The 27675-nt window shown below is 35.3% G+C and overlaps 1 protein-coding gene, 1 long non-coding RNA gene and 1 pseudogene across 2 annotated transcripts; 2 read left to right on the top strand and 1 right to left on the bottom strand.

Moving 5' to 3' along the window:
* Positions 1 to 12586: 12586 nt before the first annotated feature.
* Positions 12587 to 15667, top strand: LOC109207058. The gene is made up of 2 exons (XR_002064962.1): positions 12587 to 12708; positions 15147 to 15667. It is a non-coding gene; the product is annotated as an uncharacterized LOC109207058 (long non-coding RNA).
* Positions 15668 to 21519: 5852 nt separating this feature from the next.
* Positions 21520 to 23286, top strand: LOC109207049 (annotated as a pseudogene).
* Positions 23287 to 24724: 1438 nt separating this feature from the next.
* Positions 24725 to 26865, bottom strand: LOC109207057 (glycine cleavage system H protein, mitochondrial-like). The gene is made up of 4 exons (XM_019369939.1): positions 26579 to 26865; positions 26243 to 26331; positions 25307 to 25477; positions 24725 to 25042 (listed from the first exon to the last, which is right to left on the bottom strand). The coding sequence occupies exons 1-4, from the start codon at positions 26685 to 26687 to the stop codon at positions 24917 to 24919; spliced, it is 495 nt and encodes a 164-aa protein (XP_019225484.1). The 5' UTR covers positions 26688 to 26865; the 3' UTR covers positions 24725 to 24916.
* Between the last annotated feature and the right edge of the window lie 810 nt (positions 26866 to 27675).

Genomic DNA, 27675 nt, shown 5'->3' with positions numbered 1-27675 from the left:
CCAGATGTCTCGGGTTCGGACCCTGGGTATGAAGCCGCCTTTGTGAGAGAGCACTTTCCTCCCAATATATGACTTCCTGGCGTGAATCCGAATTTAATCAGGTCCCAATGCAGGTATCGGACATCGTGAGAGAAACAAAGAAAACATTGGAGATGCACCATATACCATTATAATATGGAGATTATGCTTTTAGAAAAGAGGACACACTTATCTTTTATACAACATCATCTCTTAATCTTATACCAATTGAGATCTAGTAACCAACATTCTTTACTCTTAAATCTTTGTTGCCCCTTCTCATGAAATCTTACACAATTGGCCTACGAATATTTGTAATTGTTTATTGGATTCCAAGTTGTAGCTTTTCCTGATTTTATCAAATCTGAAGGCAGTTCTTCCCATGCAAAGACAACTTCGTGCCAGAGTAAACGCGCCAGTGGGCATCCAAAATTGAAAAAAAAAAATTATTCATATATAGAGTTTATATCAAACCAATAAATATATAACACGTATTTTATATATATTTTTCTTAGTAATCATCGGTATTGAGTCCAGAAATTTTCCTAACGATATTCAAGATTTCATATATAAGTAAACGAAAATATTTAATATATATACAAAGTATAATTTCCTGACAATGGGTGTTTACTTAACCACCCTTCGTAGGCTGCAGTTCCAACCCCGCTAATGATCATGACTAGCTAATATGTTTTCTAGCATATATCGATCGCTTAACTATGGTAAACTAATAATATGATTTGAGTAAAACCGAGTGTAGACAAGTTTTTCTATAATTAAAATGGTAACCCATTAACTTAAATTTAATTTTGATAATTTAAGTATCTAAAATGTCAAAAAAAAAAAGGAGCTCTCCTTCCTCATGCTCTCGGCGCACATTAATTAACCTACGCCGCCTGTGTCAACCATGGCGAAAGGGAGAGGTAGAGGACGCGGTAGACCTAAGATGCAACCCTTAGCTACCTTTGTAAGCTCGGTGGTAACTCGTAATCAACCACCGATGGAGAAATCGACGCAAAAGATAACTACACCAACGTCCGTCCCCATTGTAGATCCAACTACAATCGGAGGCACTACATGTGAAATTGGCTCTTCATCGACGAACTCTGGTATCTTTAAGAGGCTAGATCTGAACACCCCAGTGACAATTGGTCAATTAGCACCTTCCCCACAAGTACCAGTCAATGGAACAGTAAATCTGGTAAATCAAGCTCAAAATCAAGTAAGTATCCAAGGTAACTCGGAGAAATCAACATTGGAAGAGGTGGCGATGGCTGATGAGCCTACTAGACCTAAAGCTCCATGGACAACTCTGTTTCAGAAGAATAGATTTGCCACCAATGGTATATCACTATCCTATGTTCCGCCACAAATTGTTGATGGTCAACTTGTGGTTCAATTAGATAAGCTAGAAGTAAAAGAGGAAGAGAACAAATGGAGATGTGCATTGATAGCATATATCATAGGTGATGGCCCATGGTACAATACAATGAAGCGATACATCAAATTGCATTGGGCACATGTTACTGAACCTAAACTATTCTATCATGGTGAATGCTATTATATCATTAAATTTCAATCTGCAGTAGATGCTCGAAAGGTATTATGTGATGGCCATTACTCATCAATTGCTAATAAGCCCATCATTCTAAAACCATGGACTCCAGATTTTGATTTCACAGAGGAATTCCCTACTGTTATGCCATTGTGGGTAAAGTTTCCTAAATTGCCTATGTCGTGCTGGGGTGTTGGCTCTTTAAGCAGGATTGCTAGTGTAATTGGGACCCCTGTCTTTGCTGATAAGTGCACTACTAAGCAGACTCGAGTATCCTATGCTCGAATGCTTATTGAAGTTAATGTTACAAAAGAATTGCCCACTGAAATCATGTTTATGGACCCTCATGGAAAGAAGTTTCAACAGTCTGTAACCTATGACTGAAAACCTGCTTATTGTGACAAATGTTTGTTTGTGGGGCTCAAAAGCACTACCCAGGCACACCCTGTTATGCAACAGCAAATCAGATAAGGAGAGCAAGGGGTAACAAGCTTATCACACAATAATGGAGAACCAAAGGCCTATACATGTTGCAACTAAACCTCAGAATACAAAGCAAACTCCATATGTTGAACAACAACTAGAGGGTAATAATGTGAAAGTTGTAGATCAAAGAGGAATAACAAAGTTACCTGATCCTAAGGGGACTAATGCTCAACACTACATAATAATACCTGTAGCTGCAAAGGAGAAACAGGATGACAGAGGCAAAGCGATGCAGAATAGCCCTGAACTTAACTTCATCAACTTCCCAGCTTTAACCCCATCCCGGCGAAGAATAGATTTGAAGCTGTATCAACAAGTAGACTTGCGGATCACATACTACCTGGGGATAGAGGTGGAAATATCATACGACTATAATGAATTAGTTGTTTTGGAATATAAAGGGTGTAAATAAAAGGTATAAACAAAAGGAGGTAAGAGAGTATATTAGAGAAAATAAAATTAAGCTAGTGGGACTCATAGAAACTAAAGTGAAGAAATGGAATGCTCAAAGGATTGCAAAAGCTATTGCACCTACATGGAATATGCTGACAAACTACAAAGATGCAAGTAATAGAAGGATCTGGATACTATGAGATACCACTAACCTGATTGTTAATGTTATTAAATATGATGCTCAAATGATACACTATCAGGTAAAAAGTAAAAGAAGTGATATTGACTGCTTACTCACAGTAGTGTATGGACACAATGGGATTGAACAAAGAAGAGCCCTCTGGGATACCCTGCAACAACTGACACTAAGTATAGCAATCCCATGGATGATAGCTGGGTTTTTTAATGCAATGCTATACCCCAATGACAGAATATCTTGTAACCTAGTAAGCTACTCAGAAATCCAAGACTTTGCTGCCTGCCTTCAACACACTACATTAACAGAACTACCTTGGAAAGGTGACTACTATGCATAGTCTAACAAGCAGTATGGAGTTGATAGGGCCAGTAGTAGATTAGATAGAGTGTTTGGAAATTATAAATGGATGATGTCCTGGATCATGTAGAGACAAACTATGGACTGCCTCAAATTTCAGACCATGCTCTTATGCTATTAACTCTAACATCCTCCACATGGAAAGGTAGAGTGCCTTTTAGATTTTTTAACATATAGGCAAAACATGATGACTTTTCTCAAATAGTTGCTAGCATATGGACTTCACATAGTCCACAGGTACTTTGAAATCAGTTTGGGCAAGTTTGAAAGATCTGAAACCTGCTTTGAAAGCTCTAAACTCTAAGGAATTCAAGGGCATTACTCAGAAAATTGAGAAGGCTAGAATAGAGCTGAGTGACATCCAAGGGAAAATTTCATAGGGTTGCACCGATGCTTTACTTGATATGGAGAAAAAAGTACTACTGTGAGAAGTGGTCTTTAATTGAAAAAAGTGTCCTTCAGCAGAAAGCTAGAGCAAAATGGATACAACTTGGAGATTCAAACTGTAAGTACTTCACAGCAGTGATGAAGGATAGAACTCAAAAGAAGCAAATCACAGATATTACAACTTTGCTAGGAGACAAGTTGACTGATCCTGATGTTATCAAAAAGAGATTATTGATATCTATGAAAGCATAATGGGAATAGCTGCCACTACCTTGCCTGTCATCAACAGAATGTACATGAAGAATGGTCCTACACTATCTCACCAACGAAGTGTTGATCTCTGTGCAGAAGTAACCAATCAAGAGATTGTTGAGAGCCTTAGAGCAATTAGTGATAATAAAGCTCCATGTATTGATGGCTTTAATGCAGTTTTCTTCAAGAAAGCCTGGGACATTATCAATATTCAGATCATAGATGCTGTGAAAGAGTTCTTCTCAACCGGAAAGCTCTATAAGGCCATAAACTGCACTACTGTTATATTGGTACCTAAAGTGAATAAACATACCACAGTCAAAGAGTACAGACCAATAGCCTGTTGTTCAATCCTATACAAGATGATCTCTAAAATCTTGTCTTTTAGATTACAGAAAGTCATGCTTTACATCATTTGTGAGGCTCAAGAAGGCTTCATTCCTGGTAGAAAGATTGCTGACAATGTCATTCTAGCTCATGAGCTAGTCAAATCTCACACTAGAGCCCAGATATCCCCTAGATGTATGATAAAGATTGATCTACAAAAACCCTATGACTCAGTAGAATGGATCTTCTTAACAGGTGATAGAGAACTTATATTCCCTAACAGGTTCATCAGATGGATAATGGTGTAACAGCCCAGCCCGCTAGTAATATTGTCTGCTCTAGGCCTAGGCCCTCACGGGTTTAAAACGCGTCACTAGGGTCTATGGCTTGTTAACTTATATACCCAACATCCCTCTTGTGTTTTGTCGATGTGAGACTCTGTCTAAAGTCTGGGGTGTTACATACACCCCCTCTTATGGACTCAGCGAGTGTGGGACTTTGTCTAAAGTCTGGGGTGTTACATACACCCCCTCTTATGGACTCAGCGTCCTCGCTGAGGTTTGCCCTACCGCATGAGATTCGCCTAGGCTCAGCACTGAGGTTCGCCCCGCCTAATCGGGATTTGCCTAAACTCAGTTGAACTCACCATCGGCAAGGCTGACACAAGAGTGGCTCTGATACCATCTATAACAGCCCAGCCCGCTAGTGATATTGTTCGCTCTAGGCCTAGGCCCTCACGGGTTTAAAATGCGCCAGGGCCTAGGCCCATAGCGGACAATATCACTAGCGGGCTGGGCTATTACAAATGGAATGTATTAAGACTGTCATTTATACTATCCTTGTAAATGGAGAAACCACGGGACCTTTTAATGCTGCCAAGGGTCTTCGATAAGGAGATCCTATCTCTCCTTTCCTTTTTGCGATAGTGATGGAGTACTTGAGTAGATCACTACATGAACTTAAGAAGGAGCCTAACTTCCAATATCATCCCAGATGTATGAAGCTGGGCATTACTCATATGAGTTTTGCTGATGATCTTTTGTTATTTATTAAGGGTAATCTATCCTCAGTGGTCACACTCTATAAATGCTTTTGTCAGTTCTCTCAGGCATCAGGCTTACACGCTAATCTAGGAAAAAGCTCAGCATATTTTGGTGGGGTGAAGCAAGATGTCAAGGTACAGATATTGACACACCTAGAATTTGAAAGTGTATCCTTACCCTTCAAGTACCTAGGCATTCCTTTGTCTATAAAGAAAATAGCTCTCATACAGTGGCAACCATTGATTGAAAAGATCACAGCCAAGATTTCTTCCTGGACTGCTAAAAAGCTTTCTTATGCTGGTTGTGTGCAGTTGGTCCAGTCTGTAATCTTTGGCATACAAGCATACTGGGCTCAATTGTTTATCTTACCTGCTAAGGTACTGAAAATGATAGAGGCACTCTGTAGAAGTTATATTTGGTCTAGAACTAACACAATAACCAAGAAGTCCTTAGTAGCATGGGAAAAGATCTGCACTCTCAAGTCAACTGGTGGACTTAACCTCATTAACCTTCCTTTGTGGAACAAAGTAGCAATTGCCAAAACTTGTTGGGACTTAGCACACAAACAAGACAAGCTATGGATAAGGTGGATGCATATTATATCAAACGAAAGCAACTACAACAGATGCCAATACCACAGCAAGCCAGTTGGATGGTGAGACTAATAATTGGATCTAGAGCAACTCTACTGCAGACACAGAATATAAATGATAACAGCAAAAGCATTATAAGAGAAATATACCTGCAGCTCCCAGGAGATTTACCAAGAGTAAGTTGGAAATGTCTGATCTTCCAAAATACTGCTAGGCCAAAGGCAGTATTCACTATATGGTTGTTGCTCCATGGACGATTGCCAACTAAAGATAGGCTAGCCAGCTCGGGTATAACTATTACCCCTCAATGTGTTATGTGTCAAGATCAGGATGAATCAAGGGAGAACCTCTTTGTTAAATGCCCATACACTAAAGAACTATGGAAGAAAGTAATGACTTGGGTTTAAAGATCACATATGCCTACCACTTGCTGGGATCAACATCTTTAGTGGATCATCAAGCAGGGAAAAGGAAAATCCAAGAAGGCTAGCATCTTCAAAATGATCTATGCTGAGATTTCGCATGCAATGTGGATTTAAATAAACACACGTATATTTGAGCAAAGGTACCGAGGGAGTGATGTCCTTGTGCGGGAGATAGCATACATATGTAATGTTAGAGTTGCTACTCGAGCTAAGAGTTACATACAACAGTTTTGGCTAGGAACAAAGTAGATTCATTAGTTTTATTTGTAAATAGGTATGCTTTGTTTGTTTTTCAGCTTTGAGACAGTCAGCTGAGTTAGCTTGACTATGGTTTTGTACAGTTTTTCTTTGGTGACTAATACAAAAGAAAGTTAATAACCAAAAAAAAAGTATCTAAAATGTCAAATATCTCATTCTTGTTATTGCATAAACCACAAGATATTCTTTCTTATCTTAAAATATCAACAAATTTAATTAGTAATCTTTTATATATGTGTATTATTTACATGCATATATACATACATACATATATATATATATATATATATATAATATTTTTTTTACTAGTAAATGCAATTAGTTTCGGCCGGCTGACCGACTAACTTAGTATTTTGCCCATTCCTTTCATTAGACTAACAAAGTCAAGCTCCAAAGAAGTTGGAATTAATCAAGAAGCCAATTTTTCCACTATGGGTCTTTTGGAAATATCCTCTATGTCCTCCTAGGGTAGGGGTAAGGTCTGTGTATATACTACCCTCCCTAAACTCTACTTGTAAGAACTCACTGAGTTTGTTGTTGTTGTTGCCAATTTTTCCACTATGCTTTCAGAGGGAGGAGATATCGGGGGTGGGGAGACAGAAAAAGTGATTTGTTGGTGTGGGTTGGATTTGGTATTGAAGTCAAAAGAGAATTTTTCATAAAGCACCATCTTTTAGCCCTAATTAGCCATTTATAGATACCCTTTGCTATATTACTTGTTATAGATACCTTTTATGTTTCTATACAATGTATTTCATGTATTTAAGCAGTTGTATTCATTAATACAACCAAAAAAATAGGAGTAAAAACGGGAACTCCAGCTAAGGGGTATCTGTATTTATCTGTATTCAAGATGAATAGAGATAAAATACAGTAATATTTTTGCGCAAATTCTGGGAAGTTAAACTTGTTAAAAACGGAAGGAAATAAATTCACATGATAGTCTCCTAATTTAACTCAAAGAAATAATACGAGTACACATTAATCTGCTCAAAGAAAGCAGAATAATCTTCTCCCTTTTTTCGCGAAAAGAAGCAAAAACAGAGCATCCAAATTCTTCAATTCTCTTCTCCTTTTTTTCGATTGATACAAATTATATACAAAATAAGGTATAGTTTCTCTATACATAAGGCAAGTTTAACAGTTTTGTTGCATCATTCTGGCAAGTGGAACGATGAGGGCAATTATATCGATTTTGCAATTGAGGGAATACTGATTTGAAAGAGGTGATGGAGAATTATGCTATAGCTCAAAGGTTTCAATTCCGGGTTGATCGGTCTAATGCTGTCAGGTTTGCATGTATTTAAATTTTTGTTTGCTTTGTATTTTCCATTATTGATTCGCGCTGTTTGTTTAACGTTGTTGTATTTATACGTATTTGTGTATTTCGTCCTGATGATAACATATGAAAACATATGTTTGTTTAGGGTCCTTAAATATATATATATATATCAGATTGTATTTGTCTGTATATGAGTTGTATTTTTTGTAAACAATAATACAACTGAATATATTTTTCTGAATTAGTGGCATGAATACTGTCATTGTTGTATATATTTTTAGTTATTTTCTGAATTAGTGGCATGAATACAACTGAATACAATCATTTTTAAGTAGAACTACCATTAATATATATGAATACAACTATATTCAAGCACATAAAAGACATATTTTTCCATAGATCTGATATGAATAAAACTGAATATAACTAAAAACATGCTGAAAAAACAATTGGAATACATCAGAATACAACTAGCTATATGATATGTAATTTTTATATGTATTGTGAATACGTATGATTCTAATGCTTTTGTTAGCATACTGTTGCCTAAAGTACAGCAGACTTTTGATAAGTTCTGCACTTCTACAGTTGATATTTTGCTGGTCTAAATATATGATGTATTCTTATATATGCAAATATTTCAGTTGTATGTAACTTATTAATTCAGCATTATACATTTGGTAATTCAGGTAAATGTGTTCAAAACTTATATTTTTATTTTTAAATGTAGGTGGTACCATCAAGTGAATACTTACATACCGTTAACGATGGTGGGAGGAATTACACAGTCTGCCTGTTAGAGAGAAAATGTGTTTGTGGGAGGTTCCAAATTGATGAATTGCCATGCCCACATGCTTGGGCTGTATTGAAGAGCAAGTTTATAATGCCAGAAGAATATTGCTCTAACTATTACAAACCAAGTACAATTGTAATGACATACGATGTGCCAGTGTACCTGCTACCGGACAAAAATGACTGGAATATACCAGAACATGTTGCAGAGGAGGTTGTACTACCACCCAAATGGAAAAGACCTCCTGGAAGGCCAAAGAAGAAGCGCGATAAAACTTTAAGTGAATTGCTGCAGCCGAAAAATCAACATTCATGTAGCATATGTGGGCAGGGAGGACATAACAAGCGAACGTGTAGAAATGCTCCACGTAATAAATAGTTAACACTCTGACATGTATTGGTGCTTCAACGATTTGTCAATACTTTTGATGACATTATCATCTATAATAAATTCTCTTTGTCAAGTAATATATTTTGAAATGACTTTCTTGAATATTTTCTGAATACATTCAGTTGAAGTATTTTTATACAGATAAATATAGGAAATTTTACACTCTATAGAAAACCTTAGTATCTATAAGTAAGTTGAATACATATGAATACATATGAATTCATTTGAATACATTTGAAAACTTACTGGAAAATTGAATAGTTGCAAACAAAAATAACTAAAGCTGAATACACATGAATACTTATGAATACAAGTAAAACTTACTGGAAAATTGAACATTTGGAAACTATCAAAATACATAAAAATACATATGTATACATATGAATACATAGGAATACATTTGAATACATTTGAAAACTTACTAGAAAATTGAATAGTTGCAATCAAAAATAACTATTGAATACATATGAATACATCTTAATACAACTGAATAATACATTTAAACTATTGAATACTTATTTTTTATGTATTCAAATTGTGTTCTTTAATATGTATTATCTGAACTTGAAAGATATATCTGAATGAATGCAGCTGAATACAATTGAATTTGACAGTTAAATACAATTGAATACAACTGAAAGCAAAAAAAATACAGCTGAATTCTTTTGTATAACCTACCATCAGCATACATAAAGTTTCTGACTTTGACATTAACATATTCATTAACTAACACCTGTTCAAGCAAAGTTGCTTAGTATTAATACATACTTGACTCCTGCAAGATAAATATGTATTCAAACTGAAGAATAAGCATGAATACTTATGAACAAACCAAGTGAAACAGTCATTGAAAAGTTGCAATTGTCATACACGAACACTGTTGCTATAAGTGATAAGTTTTTCAAAATAAATAGCATCTACACCCAAAACTACTCAAAACAGTATTTTTCTTAAAACTACACTCCAAAACTACAATAACCTAAAGCTATTCTAACACTATCTGTATCTTTGCCTCCGACTCAGTGATTTGCCTAGCAATCTTTGAAGGTGCTTCATTCTCGCTTATGGCATCAACGTCTATCTTGCGCATAGCATAGTCCCATAGGAGAGCATCATATCTTTGACGGAGTAGAGTGGAATCAAATGTTGTTTTTAGAATCTCTCCAAGAGTGCTCAAAAACTCTGCGTATGCTGCAACATGCATTCCACAATCCCTAAAAAATAATTGATTGAAACAATTAAAAATAATTCATACAATTAGATTTGTATATAACATACAAGAATGAAGATTGAATACTTATAAAAGAATTCAGGGGATTAAAACAATTGAATTTAATTGAAATTACCTGAATACAGATGTATACATATGTTGAATAATACTGAATATAGCAATTGAATACAACTGACTCTAGGTGGTTAATACAGTTCAATTCAACTGACCATAGCTGAATACAGCTGAATACACCAAAATACAACTGAATATAGCTGAGTAAAACAACAGGATACAGCTGAATGAAACAGCATGTTGTATATTGCTGTATGCATATGAATACAATTGTATGCAATAGATATATTCAACTGTATGCAGTTTCTGTATGCATTTGTATACAAGTGTATGCAGCTGATTATTAGTCCCTATGCATTTGTATACATGTATCTTGAATCTATATGCAAGTAAAAAACTATCAATACAACTACATGTTAATACAGTTGAATGCAGTTAATATAGTTGAATACATTGCATATTTCATAGTAAATCAGTTTTGAATACATATCAATACAACTGGAGAGCCATGAAGCATCTGAAGAGTTGATGTTGGACTTCACAACGCTTCATTTGAAGAAAATTTCCAAAGCAAGTATTACCAAGTTGTTGGTACTGAACAGGAGTAAGGTTCTCTTTTATATCGGAGACTATATCAGTGTTAGTATACACACTGATATGGGGTGCAAATTTTGGCAGCTGTTTCACAAAAAACTTAATTCCCTGCATTTGACATGAATAAAACATATAAATACAACTAAATACACTGACAAGGCTAATTACATATAAAACAACTGGATACAACACAAATGACATTAATTTATCATACATGAATACATATGAATACAACTAAATACAGAATGAAAATTTAAACTGTTGAAAACAACAAATAAATATAATGAAATTGAAAGGAAAAACAGTGATGGGAACCTTGAAAGAAACTTAAAAAGACAACTATAAAATACATCAGAATACATATAAATACGTATAAATACAACTGAATACATGAATAATACAAATGAATTTCATCAGAAAATTACCTTTTCTTCAACTTTATCTGAGGTTTTAAATGCTTCAACCTCCTTCCCCTTGACAGATGAAGCTTTAGAGATATGGTTTTTCCTCTTTTCCCAAATGGGAAGTGTTTGTCTTCTTCATTGATTTCTCGACTTTATCATGTCGAGCTTTTGTTCTCTTCTCCAAAGCAATATCTTTGGCTAAACCTGCGTCCAATTCACCTTGAGTGATTTGCAAGGAGAAAGAGGGCCCATCGAAATTGAGAAGTTTAGTGGGTATACCTCTAGTAATCAACTTGCGGGGTGTATTCTCAGACATTGTGAGAATACGACTTGGGTACTGTTGATTAGATACGTCGAGAGGTTGAGAACAAGCAAAAATGGCGAAAAATCAAAAAAAAAAAATATGCTAACCACACTACTTATAGAAACAAGCCAGTACAATGTAGATGAAGCGTTAGGGTTTACCCGAGATTGGGGAAGGAGGAAGCTGCGTTGTGAATGAGAGCAATCTAATTTTAACCGCGATTACAGGGGATTTGGAAGTATCAATTTAGAGAGAAGGGGGAAAACTTGTATTGAGAAGTTGTATGTAAAAAGGTATCTATGAGAGAGAGAATCTGAGAATGGAGAGAGGGAAATTAAACATAGCGTGTATAATGGATTAAGTGTAGGAGATACCCAAAATTAGAATTTTTGCTATAAATCATATAACATATCTATAGGATGTAATTTATTGAAATGATATTTATTTTAAATAAATAGGGGGTTAACCTATTCTATAGGAAGTAAAAATTCCAAAGTCAAAATGGGCTTTTGAAAAAATGCTCCTCAAGTTTGATTTTCTTAGGTCCATGGACCTCCCATGCCATGGGCTTTAACGAAATACCTTTAAAATGCAGGTTCTTCTTCGGTATCCTTTTATTTTATTTTGTAGAGTAATTTACATTTTTTCTTCTAGGAGTAATTTACTTAGACATTGTTCTCTAATTTAAAATTTGGAAAATAGACATACCTAATTTTAATTCCACTGTAGAGACCTCCTTATAATTTTTTAAGATAGTATCAATAAAGTTCTACTTTCCATCACAATTTGTTTTATACCAATTGGCCGGGCACAAAGCTTAAAAATATTTATCTAACTTGTTTATTATACAAATAGCAACAAAATAAGATATTAACATAATTATTGACTAAGCAAAATAAGCTAATTTCACTTATGGTTAGCAATCATATTGAAGTATATATATGTTTACCATTCAATTATTTTGGGTTTTCTATTTTTTTTTTTTTTTGTATTTGCAGAGTCGTATTTTTTTTATGCCACGTACAAGAGGCGTAACATATATCTAATATTTATCCAATTTATTTTTTTGATAGAGAGCGCTTTCATTTTGATGGGGCATATGTGACGAGATATTTGTTGGGGTCTCCATTATCATATGATTAAACTTAAAATGATATTTATCTAAAACCACAAGGACCTAAGTGCTATTTTGTTAGAGCCTAAGTGGTAGAGATAATAAATTACAAATTACCAAAAATAGGGTTTTTTTTGGTTTGCCAGCTAGCCGAAAATCAAGTATTAGGAATTTGTCCAAATAAAAAAGGCCACACATATGCAATCCAAAACACATAGGCCATATCAATAGATATCAAAGGCTCTTAAGGTACACTTTTTCTCTCTGTATTTTGTGTTTTGCTCTGTATTTGCATCATTTCTATTTGATTTGGCAAAAGGAAAGATCGATTTTATGATACATTACAAATGTTCTTTTAGTTATACGAGCTTTTTAATACAAGATCCATTAAATATAACACATGAGATAGTACATAAAAGATAAATATCTTTTTAGTTATATGAGCTTTTCCACATAAGATCAATATTAACACATGAGGGATTTTAAGTTATGCACAGAAAAGAGAAGATCTCATCTTTTCTTTTCTTTTTTTTTAATTTTTTTCTTCCAGAAAAGGTATTTCGTTTTTGCTTATGGAGATTTAGATCTCTTATTGCTAATAAGATACTAGTTACAACATCTACCATATATTGGGTTCGTCATCACCCAATTCGTGTTGGCATTATGTTGGTTAGGTGCACGTCATGAGTTCCAACACTATGTACTATTTTAGTGGAGAAAGATTGATTGATGGGCCCGTTATCCACTGGAGCATCATTGGATCTGGCCCTCGGAGATTTCTAAGTTAAAAAGAAAAAAAAAATTCTTGAAAACCCCAGTGGATTTTCCCCCCTCCAGTTTCTCACAAAAGAAATTAAAGTAAAGGAAAAAAGATCACATATCAATCAATAATTCTCAAAACCAAGCTATTCAGAGTCGGTTATATGAATTCTCTATATCCATTCCATTATATTTGAGCTAGCTTTTGAAGTTGAGTTAGGTCCACCTTCCATATCTTACATGGTATTAGAGTCAGGTCCGTTCTCGTTTGGGCCCCCGTGTTATATTGTTCACACTCCAGTTGGCGGTCTGGGGGAGTGGGGGAGGGGCTTAGAGTGGGTTAGGGTACTACATTGGTTGGGTGATGGGCTAGTCGTCTCCTTATATGGACTTGGGCAATCTTTTCCTCATGAGCTAGAGTTTTTAGGGTTGAGTTAGGCCCAAGTACCATATCTTACATGAGTCAATTACCTTAAATAAATGTTTTTAAATTTGTTTTTGAAGTTCTCTTGAGCCGACTTTACAGTGGATATGCAGTTTTAGTAAAGACCGATAACGTCGAAGTACCCCATTTCGTGTATATAATGAAATTTTGAAACAAGTCTGTGAAAAGGTTGAGAAATAAAATATCCAAAGTTTCCGTAGAACTCACACTTATTCTTCAATCAATGAGTAACAATTAAAATCAACTCTTTAGTCGAAATAGAATACATAAAGTAGGTTACTGAAGCTTTTTATACTCTTCTTATGAATCTTGTTCCCCTCCAGCTGCAGAAATATGGAAATATTGTAGCAGGTAGCACTCATTGAAATAAGATTTAAAAAAAAAAAAAAGATATATAACTCTTTTGCCTCTAGTCAATGTAGGAACAGATGGTTGGCATTTTTCTAATAATTTTCACACATAAAGCATCTATTTCAGTAATTACGACTCAATCCCAACTAGGTTTGCTATATGAATTCTCTGTATCCATTCTGTTGGCGTTCAGAAGATTAATTTTTTGACTGTTGATTGTCAACTTATCGCAAGTTTCTTTCTTTATTCGGGCTTGGAACCGACTATGTTTTGTGAAACTTACATGAGTGGAGTCTATATTGTGAAATTATAACAAAAATTCATCACTGCTGACAATTGGACATACCTTTTCTTGAGAATTCAGAATAAACAGTCCTTGATTTTGTGTACTATTAAGTCAATCAAAATCCAGTAACTCCAGTTATTGTGTGCCTTTGGTGATTCTATTGAATGTTCTTTCTACTGTTAAGGTGAACCATCATGTTGTCAACATCAATGCTTTATGGTCGTTTCCTTCACATATAGTTACTGTTTCAAGCAGGAATTTTTAGCCCTTGAAAATTTTTTCTCCAATGGCTGACCATTCTTGAAATTATTATGGTGAATAATTCGTGTAAGTGCTATAGCGGGGCAATGGTTCTCCTTGTCTATCGGAAACAGCCTCTCTACAAGGTCTGCGTACATACTACCCTTCCTAGACCCCACTTGTGATCACACTAGGTATGTTGTTGTTGTTGCAGCAGCAGGGCAATAGAACATTAAGAGACGAGTATTATTGCTTTGGGGGCATCAGCTAACTACTAGCTTTTGAGAAAGTACTTCTGATGGTTATCATTCATCATGTCTCTTTAAACTTAGCCTCTCTACCCCCAGGGTAGGGGTAAGGTTTGCGTATACACTACCCTCCCCGGACCTCCACCTGTGGGATTATACTGGGTTGTTGTATGCCTCTTTAAACTTGAAAGAACCAAATTTAAGCTTATAGCATTAAGGTGGATAACAGCCTCTCTACCTTCCTTCCTCCCCAGACTCCACTTATGGGATTACACAGGTTTTTTTTGTTGTTGTCGTTGTCGTAGCTTTAAAGTGGATGTTACGTTTAGAAAATGTATGAACCAACTAGTTGTTTCAGATTTCAGGTGGAAGGATTTACATTTTTATGGCAAATAGAGCACTTGGAGAGGAGGCTCCTTTCGAGGTGGCACGTGAATTGCTCATCGCTTTATCTAACTTGTTACCGGATATAGTTCTCGTGGACAATTCTTGCAGCTCAAACGGAACTATAGTGACTTCAAGGGACGGAACTGAGGATTTCAGGTCGGAGTTAATGTCCATTTCTCATACTCAATCTTCAGAGGTTGCTGTTCTGTGTAATGGTTATATGTGAAGTTTGCAGCTAGCATATAGCTATAGTTGCTCGCTAGTAAGTCATCGCTCTTTGTATCATAACGCTCGCCTTATGAGTGAACCTTGCGCGCTCTCCTATGGATGGAGCGCCTTCCAGTTCTATGTATTTGTGGTTGTTTGTTAAGTTCTTGTGGTTGAAATCCTTGTTCTGGTGTATGGTTAAATCTGCCTTTAAGCGTGAGATACATCATGTATACTGCTTACAAGGGTGTTTTATTAATAAAAGTGATTTTGTGTACTTTGTTACTTTTTCTGTTGTCTCTCGGTGACCTATAGGTCACTCGTTCGAGCCGTGGAAGCAGCTACTAATACTTGCATTAGGGTAGCTGTCTACATCACAGCCCTTGGGGTGCGGCCTTTCCTCGGGCTCTGCGTGAACGGAAGATGCCTAATGCACCAGGCTGCCCTTTACTTTTTTCAGATGTGATTTCAATTGTTAATGAATCTTGTGGTTTAGCAGTGTCCAGTTAATCCTAGTATACAAAGTTTATACATAGATATAGATAATAGCCCACCTTGACCAGAGGCGGATCCAGAATTTACACTTTATGGGTTCATCCTTCAAGATTCTTAATATTAAACCCGTTATATTTCTAAAGTTATGGGTTCATATCTGGTCATTGCATTTTTAGTAAATTTTTACACATAAATTATGCACCGCATCAAAAGTTATGGATCAAATCGAACCTGTCGGAATTACACAACATCCGCCCCTGACCTTGACGCCACCATCGTATATAGCAAGCAACCAGAGCTGAATTCAGAATTTACAGTCAATGGATTGGAAACAGATATGGTTTATTGTGCATATTACATGTATATACATCTTTTAATTTTCTATTATGTGTATGCATTGTTTGAACCGAAAGTAGTGACCGGGGCCAGCTAAATCTGCCTCAAACAGCACTTGACTTAAAAAGCCATATCAGCCACAATTACAGGGGCGGAGCTAGGAGGCGCAAGGGTTCTTCTTCTCCCCTTCGCCATAAAATTACACGATATATATATATATATATATATATATATATATATATATATATATATATATATATATATATATATATATATACTCTTTACGCATACATAACAAATATTGAATCTCCCCAAGAGCTCTTTGTGTATTTATATTTTATATCTTGAATCTTTTTAGTGAAAAAGTGCCAAAAAAGTGTATAAATGGATCCTATAGCCAGTCATTAAAGTTCCCTGCTAGTGATGACAAATTCAACACAAAATGTTAACTTCAGAAAGCATTGCATATATACCTTTTAGGCTAACAAGCTAATGGATGGCATGAATTCTTGAGATTCATCCTTTTCATTTTCAGATATATGAAAACCTATCTTTTATTTTTATGAAGAATTAGTGTCCGGACCATTTAGCACGCACTTGGACTATTCCACCGGATATCTGCTATCTCCAACCAGCTCATGTACGTAATGCTGAACGTGAGACCTCATATTTCTCCTCCTTATTCAGTGACCACGCAATCACACCCTTGGATGCGAATATATGAAAACTTATTCAAATTTAACGAATGAGTCATAGCTAAAATATATAATATATGAATAGATGAATTTCTGCACACCTTAAATATGTGTCTTGTTAGCTGTATGGCCATTCAATATAAAATTCTGTCAAAGAATAAGTCAATAACGGTTGCCGTTTAATCTTCGACGGCGCAAACCGGCAATTCAGGGGCTGATCCAGTACTTCGGCTGTTCGGCATCGAGTTTATCTGAACTAACTATTTTTGATGCAGAATATGGAATTTTATATGAAAACCCACAAAAATCTAAACAAGTATTATAGTTGAACCCATAATTTTAAAAGTACAGTAAATTTAGTGCGAAGAACTTTAAAGATGGAACTCATCAAGCTAAAATCCTAGATGCATCTCCACTTCGTGTTATAGTATTGAACGACAAAGCTCGTTGTCATACACAAGATTTTAGATTGAGTGGTGTCGACATATGTCAGTATGTAATGGACACTTTATAAAACCAACTGAATCATATTTATATTTTGCAAGCAAAAACTTTCTTCGGTTTGCCTAAATAGTGAAAATGGAGTATGATTTAGGATCCATTTTTCTTTTTACAGTTTTGGCAATTGGGATTTTTACCATTTATTGTTTGCTAAAGAGAGCAAATGACTGGTTTTATAATAGCAAATTTAGTTCAAAGAAGTACAACTGCATACCTTCAGGTGACTAGAGCTGTCAATGCGGGCGGGGTGGCGCTAGCCCAGCCCAGCCCAGCCCACGTGGGCTTTAGCAATTGACATGGTGGGCTGGACTAGCCCACCATTTTTATGGGTCTTATAATGGTCAGCCCACCCCAGCCCTATGTGGGTTGCGGGCCCTCACGGGCCGGCCCAATATTTTTTAAAATATAATTTTATATTTTTTCTTTAAGTTCTTACCTAAAAAAATAATATTTAAAAGTTAAAAAAATCTTATTGGAAAAATTTTTCACAAAATTTAATAACATTTTATACTGTTCCAACATATCACAATAAACACTAAAAAAAGTAAAAGACAAGACTATATTTCATTCATTATAAGTCAAAACTCAAAACAAACTATTCAAGAGAACGTCCATGACGCTTATGGGATATCCAACGCATCATCTTCATCAAACACATTTGAATCCGCTTGTGAGAAGGTTTTCTTCACATCTTCACTTTCATCTACATCTATAATTCGTATGCAATATTAATTAGTTAAATATTAAGAATAATTAAATTTTTAGAACTAATTAATGTTTTAAGACTTTGATCTTTTAATATGATGAGCTTAATAAACTTTAAGCTTGGGATACTCTCTTGATATTTTTTGTGTTATATAATTTTTATATTTTATATATTTTAAATACGTATTTTTATTAGGCCCACGGGCCGGCCTTGCCCAGCGTCAATCAAGCCTCACAGGCCACGGGCTTATTCAGACCGGGTTTAAAAGCCTCGTTTTTAAATGAGCTCCAAAAATTCTAGCTCAATCCTACTAAATCACGGGTTGGACTAGGCTGGCCCAACGGACCAAGCCCATATTGACGGTTCTACAGGTGACATGAGCTGGCCATTTATCGGGAATATGTTCATTTTCTTTACTACTTTCAAATATGGTAATCCTGATTCATTTATCTCTTACTTTACCTCTAGGTATGTCTCCTACCTTAATCATCCTTTTCTTTTGGAAAAAAGGTTTTAAAAAAGGGAAAAGGTCAAAAATATCCTTTTACTATTCGAAAATGTTTATTTATGCCCTCGATTATATTATTGGTCCACTACAGCCTCCGACGTTATAAAATTTGTGCAAAAATACCCCTCTACCATTAGGACCCTCCACCGTGGCAATATTATCCTATGTGTCCTAACATATTGAAGAGGTGGATGCCACATGACATGTCACCTCATCGCACCTATCTCATTTTATTCGTCCCCTACTTTTTCTTCTTCCACCACCATCTCCCTCTTGACCCAACCACCGCCAACATCACATCCTCCTTCCCCATAACTATAACACCACTAGTCTTGACACCATCAAATCGCCATTCTTTCACAAAAAATTAAACTAAATCGAAATTTTGATTTTATGAACTGTACTTTTCCAATAAATCATTTGAAATCAAATTGATGCAGAACACTGAGGATCTTCGCATTGATAAGAAGCAAAAAATAGAGAATCAACAGGATGAGGCAGCTAAAGCTCCTCGATCTCTGAAAAAGCCTCGCCAAAATAAACTGAAGTTGGAAAAGGCTAGCTATAATTTGGGTTTTAGCTCGGGGAATATTTTGCTTTGCCCTCCAATTTGTTGCCATTCTCGTGTGAACATATGCGACACTGAAGGAGATAAACTCTTTAAAAATTGGATGCTTCAACAAGAAAACAAACGCCTAATCTCAATGAAGAATCTAAGGATATGGTAAATAGTGTAGTATTAGTAGTACTCTTTAATTTGATTATTCCTATCTCCAAGCCTAATTAACGATAGTTCAGAAGCTCTTTGCTTATTAGTTTGTACTAGTCAAGACCGAATTTTTATGTTACTGTGGACGTATTAAGCAATTTAAAAAAATCTGAAAACAAATTGGAAAATGAAACCCAAAAATCAAAATGATTCAGTTTGAGTTTTGGTGAAAGAATGGTGATTTAATGGTGTCAAGACTAGTGGTCTGATAATGGTGGGAGAATAGGTGCGTGCTAAATGAGAAGGTGATGTTGGCATAATTAGGTGAAGAGGGAGGTGGTGGTGGAAGAAGAAGAAGTAGGGGAGGGGTAAAATGGGATAAGTGCGATGAGGTGGCATGCCACGTGGCATCCACCTCTGCTATATGTCATGCCACATGGAATAATATTGCCTGGTGGAGGGTCCTAACGGCAGAGGGATATTTTTGCACCAATTCTATGACGTCGGGGACTGTTGTGGATCAATAGTATAACAAAGGGTATAAACAAATATTTTCAAATAGCAAAGGGCTATTTTTGACCCTTTGCCGTTAAAAAAGATACTCATCTACTATATGAATATCTTAATTTTACCCTTATTCATATAACGGAAAAGGGCTAAATATACCCCTCTACTTTCAAATATTATTTACCTGTACCCCTCGTTATATTATTGGGCTATCTATACCCCTACCGTCATACTATTGGGTTATCTATATCCCTACTGTCATACTTTGAAACAAAAATACCCCTATTTTGAATGGAGTGCCACGTGGCAACACCAGATTAAAACGACTCATTTCCTTTTTTTCCCCAACCCGTTTTAAAAAAAAAACCCACAACCCAACCCCTATTTTCATTTTTTTCTAGTTTTTTTTTTTTAAATTTAGTTTTTAAAAAACAAAAATATTTTGTTAAAAAACAAAAAATATTTTTTTTTCTGTTTTTATAAATTTGTTTTTCCAGTTTTTACAAAACAAAAGTCTTTTAAAAAACTGAAAAAATGAAAAACAATATTTTTCAAAAATGAATATTTTTGTTGAAAATAATTTTTTCAGTTTTTAAAAAACAAAAATATTTTGTTAAAAAACGAAAATATTTTATTTTTCTGTTTTTACAAAAAAAATTCAGTTTATACAAATTTGTTGTTCAGTTTTTACAAAAAGAAAATCTTTAAAAAAACTGAAAAAAAAATATTTTTCAAAAACGAAAATATGTTGTTTTAAATATTTTTTCAGTTTTTAAAAAACGAAAATATTTTGTTAAAAACTAGAAAATAAATTCAGTTTTTACAAATATGTTTTTACAGTTTTTACAAAAAAAATATTTTGTTAAAAAAATGAATTTTTTTGAGTTTTTACAATTTGTTTTGCAAAATCTTTTCAGTATCTACTCAGTTTAAAAAAGCAAAAATATTTTACAATTTTTTTTTAATTTACAAAAAGAAAATTCTTTAAAAAATTGAAAAATGAAAATATGGTTCGGGTTGTGGGTTTTTTGTAAAACGGGTTGGGTAAAAAAAAAAGAAATGGGTCATTTTAATCTGGTGCTGCCACGTGGCACTCCATCCAAAATAGGGGTATTTTTGTTCCAAAGTATGACGGTAGGGGTATGGATAGCCCAGTAATATAACGAAGGGTACATGTAAATAATATTTGAAAGTAGAGGGGTATATTTGGCCCTTTGCCGTCATATAATTTGGGTTGTTGATACCCTTGCATTCAGCAAATCGTCCTGTAGTTTCCCTTGACCCTAACAGAGCTTAAATTTGACACATAACGAGGATAATTTTAATCCATAACCAAATTGGTAAATATGAAACTTTTTCTAAAAGTATTTTAATACGTGACAATTTGCTAACAACAACGGTATGAATATCCCCAAAGTATAACGGAGGATTAAATAACGATATTTAGTACAGTAGAGGGGTAAATTTGTTCCTTTATCCCTTTCTTTTATTTTCTTGTTATTGGCTCGACTAGGAAGGGGAGCCTTGGAGCAGCGGTAAAGTTGTCTCCTGTGACCTATAGTTCACAGGTTCGAGCCGTGGAATCAGCCACTAATGCTTGCATCATGGTAGACTACCTACATCACACCCCCTTGGGGTGCGGCCATTCCCCCTATCCTATATGAACGTGGGATGATTCGTGCACCGGGCTGCCCTTTTTTTTTATTGGTTTGACTAGATTAATATGATTTCTCTAGTGATAGCAATATAACAATCTTTATATTTGGTTAAAAATATGAATCAAGGACAAGGAGGAATGTACAAGGCATTTATTTATGTTTGGAATGCCAAGCATCATTGTCACAAAACGAGAAATATGCAGGAAAATCTTGATGGATAATGAAAACTTTGAGTTGGGTTTGCCTGAATCAGTGTTAAATCTAATTGGAAAGAAAGCATTACATGGAATTACAAATCAAGAACACAAGCATCTTCGTCGAATAACAACAGCTCCTATAAAAGGTCAACAGGCATTGTTATTGTACATTGGTCTAATTGAGGAAGTAGTGAAGAGATCATTTGAAAAATGGGCTGATATAGGAGAAAACCAGTTGAGTTTGTAAGTAAAATGAAGAAAGCTACATTTGAAGTGATTATAAGAATTATGATGGGTAGTGAGATTGATCCCAAATGGTTAGATAGGGTGGAAAAAGTGTACACAATTTATTCACATGGTTTTATGGCTTTACCTATCAATCTCACTGGATTTGCTTATCATAGGGCATTCAAGGTTAGATCTATCTCCCATTTTTATAAATTCTTTTCTAGAGGCGGAAACAAAATTTTAAGCCAGTGGACGCAAAGTATCAGCGCATCCACCAATCATGTGTGACCATGGGCACGTACTTTAGTATCGATATATAGTTTTTGAAAGTTCACAATATATAATATATAGAGTTTGAGGGTGTGTTTGAAATAAATAAAAAAAGATATTTTCAGAAAGTAAGTCAGGATCTATTTACTCTTTTGAGGCAGCTTCAAGTTTAAGCCGATCTAGGTCCAGTAAGAGGTCACTTGTCATCACGATCTTGTTAAAGGAGGGAGTAAGCAGATCTTGTTATCACTTATGGACGGAAGTCATTTTCCTTTACAACTATCTCAACTCGTAACTTCATATTAGTTCTCTAACCAACTTGCATTTAGACATTAGTATCAATCTTTAATACTTAAGAATTTCATCAGAACATTCTCCGGTTTGGTAATAATATTATCAATCTTTAATGAAATATATATTTTTCCGAAAAATATTTTTCATTTTCCTGGACACCGGAAAATAATTTCCAGAAAATAAGCTATATTTCAGAAAATGACTTCCGTCATACCAAACACCCTAAGTCGAAGAATAAACACTTGCCCCTGCACTTCCCCTATTAGAGAAAAGGGAAAACTGCACTCTTATGAAATTTTAAGTGATTAAAGCTGATGTTTGATTCTTAATCACTAACTTGTTTCTCTTCTGTTGTTGTGGCACTAGGCTAGAGCAAACCTAGACGATATTTCAGTAATAGATGAAAGAAAAGTCATGAATATGAGGGATAAATCAAGAGCAAAGTGCAATATGGTGGATCTGATTATGTGCATTGAAGACGAGGAAGGCAAAAGATTAAGCGATGAGGAGATCATCGACTTGTTAATCGTGTATGCATTTGCAGGTCATGAAACTACTGCTCATACTACAGCATGGGCAATTATATACTTAGAACAACATCCTGAATTCTTACAAAAAGCTAAGGTAATAATAACAAGTATTCATATTTGAGATGCAGATATAGAAACCTTATTAATATTTGACTAGTTAAGTGATACTGAGATATTCCATATTTACAGGAGGAACAAGAGGAAATTGTTAAGAGAAGGCTGCATTCTGATAATAATCTAAGCTACGACGAGATTTAAACAGATGAAATATCTAGCCAAGGTAAATAATCTAGTGGTACGAAAATGCAAGCGAGTCATAGCAGACCTTTTAAAGTTGAAGAATTTTTACATGGATTGTGTTTAAATGCAAGGTGATTGATGAAACGCTACGTTGCTCTAATATCACCTTAGCGATTTATAGATATGCGAAAGGATGGAAGGTATTGACTTGGATAAGGCAAGTTCATTTGGATCCTGACAATTATGTAAACCCCAAAGCATTTAATCCTTCAAGATGGGATGTAAGTATTAAGTATCACTTCTATTTGTTACTGGTTTTCTTCTTCCTTTAGAGTGAGTTTTCCACTTGTTATACTCATCCTAAAATGTTGCCATGTGACCAGGAGGTCACGGGTTCGAGCCGTGAAAACAACCTCTTACAGAAATGCAGAGTAAGGCTGCGTACGATAGACCCTTGTGGTCCAACCTTTCCCCCGATGCCGCACATAGTGGGAGCTTAGTGCACCGGGCTGCCCTTTTATACTCATCCTAAGCTCAATAGTAATTGTCTCTTTCTCTATTTCATGTTGAGCCTAAACATATTCTTGCCTACATATAAATTCATTTCACTGTTGGTACCTGGTGGAATAGTCGAGCTGCTCACAAGCTGGCCTGATCCCATTGTTATAAACAACAACAGGAACCATGCCTCAACTCCGTTGTATGAATCCTCACTAATAGTTAAGCTCATTCCAGGCCGCACCACCATTATCAAATAAAAAAAAAATTCATTTCACTTGTGTACCATGATTTCCTTGTATCATTTTAGGGAATTTTAGATCTGTTTGTATGTTTGTTAGCTATACTTTTTTAATTCAAGTTAATTACTCCCCTTCGATTTACATGGTCAAATCTTTGGTATTGTCCAACTTAGGAAGATATAACAAGTTAAAAACTTATTCTAAGGAAGAAGTAAACTAGTAACAAGCTGAAGTTTTAAGAGAATTTGCTAGCTAGATGACCTGATTACAACAACAACGAACACAGTGAAAATCCCACAAGTGGGGCGTGGGTAAGGTAGAGTGTACGCAGACCTTACCCCTAGAGGTTGTTTCCAATAGAACCTCGGCACAAGAAAATATGACAAAGAAGACCTGATTATCCAATATAAGGTCCAGATTTTTGCTCTGTGAATTCGGAAAAGGAGAATAAAATTCACTTACATTTTTACAAATATATTTGACCTGAGTAACAAATATACAGTATTCAAACAACACTCATTGAGCTTATATTATATTCGTATACTATAAAGAAAACTATTACTTTAATCCTTGTGGTTTTTACATTTAGATGTGGCATATAGCACTAGAGTTGGGGGATTTAAACTAAATAAAGTTGGTTATGTGTAATATAATTAAATAGCTAGTCTTCTGTTTACCAACTTTAACATGGTGAAAATTACTATGCAGAAAGAGTTGGAAGGTAAAAATTAGAGAGCAAGATGATCTTAATTACCACAAAAACTACATCACAACTCTGCATAAGGCAAAGAAAACACCAGAAAAGTGGATGTTATTTTGATTTTTGTAGAATTTTAACAAGTGACAGGAAGTTTCATCACAGTATCAGCCTTAACCAGGCAAAGTTAGTTCAAGTTGAATAACAAAAACACCTTCATGTTTCAATGACTATCCTCTTCTTCACAGAATTTTGTGTACTCTTTGGACCCCATCAATGATTCTAGCTCGGATGGACTGCTCGGCTTCACCTTAATCATCCAGCCGTCTTCATATGGACTCGAGTTAACCTTGATTGCAAAACGTGATCAAGAAAACATCGAAAAATCATAAGGAGAACGACATTGTCATTTCAACAAGAAGAGAATGAAAGGAAAAAAAGAGCAGCCCGGTGCACAAAGCATCCCGTATTCATGCAGGGTTCAGGGAAGGGCCGCACCCAAAGGAGTGTGATATAGACAGTCTGTTCTAATGCAAGCATTAATGGCCGATTCTACGGCTCGAACCAGTGACCCATAAGGAAGGAAACAAGAAATAGTTGGAGTAATATTTACCAAACCAGGTGTTTCAGTGAGCTTTGTGTTGACCTCAACAATCTCGCCCGAGATTGGACAGTTAATGTCACTGGTAGCTTTCACACTTTCAACAGCACCAAAACTGCTTCCTTGTGAAACAGCAGCACCAGTTTCTGGTAGATCCACAAACACCACTTCTCCAAGATGATCCTGAAAACAATCAATATTTGAAGTTGAACTGTCAAACCTAGATTAATAAGTATAGTAAGATTTAAGTTATATACATGAGAGTGTAAAGATTTTTAACACTATCAGTGTAGTCTACTCTGTGATTGTAGGTTAGATACTACAAATAAATAGGATTTAAGTTATATATATTGAGAGTGTAAGGATTTTTAACACTATCAATGTAGTTTAACCGGTTATAGTAGGTTACTTACCAATTTTACCAGGATACTAACTAATAGCTATCATAGAGACTCGTAATTACCTTATAAGCAACCTGAATATGTAAGTATCTTTTACACCGTCAATGCATGGAACTTACACTCTAACAATTAGAGCAACTTGATTTGCTTGTGTTGTATAATTCAGCACAAAACCTCTTTGAAAATGCACAATAATTTATCGTATCAATTCATGTTCAAGCAGTGAGTAAACCATAGTTTTGCTCAGGCATTTTGTCATATAGTTCATATATTATTGATTTATTGCCAAAAATTGTTCACTGGTGAAACTCTTCCACCCATAGAAAAATGAAAGAAAAGGTCATACTATACCCTAGAGATTAAATATGCAGCATTTCATTGGAGAAATGTACTTTAAAAAGAATAACATTTGCCTAAGCTTTGGCAGATAGAGTTATTCAATACTTTTGCTAATAGAAAGTAGCATGTACTCAATAGAATAGTCGAAGTGCGTGCAAACTGACCAAACACTATTATTGTTACAAAAAAAAGGAAGAAGAAGAATAACCTGAGCATGGTCAGTGATTCCAACAGTAGCCACTGAGCCTTCATGCTTCACCCATTCATGTGAAGATGCATACTTCAACCCATCAAGAACTGCAAAAACCAAGATTTTCAAGAAACTCAACAACAACAACAACAACAACATATCCAGTGTAATCCCTAAGTGGGGTCGGGAGAGGGTAGTGTATATGCAGACCATAGCCCCACCTTGTACAGGAGAGAGGCTGTTTCCGATAGACCTTCGGCCAGAACATTTTTTTCAAGAAACTCAACATAAAGAATTTAAATATATTTACCTAATGAAAATGAAAAAATGAGTTCAATGGATTGAAAAAGTTACCAGTAGAAAAGCATCTAGAGAGTGAATAAGCAGGGGAAAGATTAGCTCTTGAGGCAGTGGAAACTCTCAGTGCATTGGCTGTTGAAGAAGCCCACATTCTCAAAGCCATTTTTCTCTAGTAATGTCACAAAATGGAGTGAAAGGTTACTGCTATATACTTCTGTTTTTTATTATCTAAGATTGAATGGTGGAAAATGAAAGCCTCATCCTAATGTCTGGGACCAAAATGCTTTATATCTTTTTGATAATGGCAGATTAATAACCTGAAAATACCTTATTATAACATGTTAGCAAATGTAGATAAGGAATTAACCTTAAAAATGATTGGAAAGGGTAGCCTTAAATTTTGTGCTTTTGAAATGAGTGGCAAGCCACAAGTAGTGTTATCCTTTTGTTAGGCTACACAAGGGCACCATGGGACCACTACAAAAAAAGGCGGAACCAGTATTTTAACTTTATGAGTTCTGAATTTTAGAACGATGAATTTAAGTGCTAATAAGTGGTTCCAAATATAATATATGTATATATTTAATGAATTAACATAAATATACTGTTTGAGCAAAAGCTACTGGGTTCGGCCGAATCCATATCCGAGCTTCTAGCTCTGCCCCTGACCACAGAGTGTGTTGTTTTTACACATACTTTAATCTTTCCTTATATCTTTTTTTTTTCTGGTGCTGATTAGTCCGGATTCACGCTGCATAAGAGCCATTGAAGAGGAAACCGTTCCCTATTAAGATTTTTACCCATCTATGTCTCGAAATCTTTCCTTGTATCATTTGGTGATCCAAATGCTTGTAAACTGTATAATATTCATAAGTGGTGTCCGATAAACTTGTACATACTTCAACTATTTCGTTGAACATCTTCTACTTCCTACTGGCACAAATATCGAGTAATGTTGCCCATCAAAAGTTAAAAATATGGGAAAAAATCACCTAAGATTTTTTTTTTAAAATTTCTATAAAGATTTAAATTCTGATCTCCTATAATTTTTACCCACTTTTTTTTACGGTTAGGCCACACCCTACATATGTTATAGAGTGTAACAAACCTTTTCTTAGATGGACTTGAAGCGTTATACCTTGAAATGGAGA

The sequence above is a fragment of the Nicotiana attenuata genome, unplaced genomic scaffold, assembly GCF_001879085.1.
Source record: "Nicotiana attenuata strain UT unplaced genomic scaffold, NIATTr2, whole genome shotgun sequence".
NCBI lineage: Eukaryota > Viridiplantae > Streptophyta > Magnoliopsida > Solanales > Solanaceae > Nicotiana > Nicotiana attenuata.
This window is presented reverse-complemented; position numbering and strand designations above follow the sequence as displayed.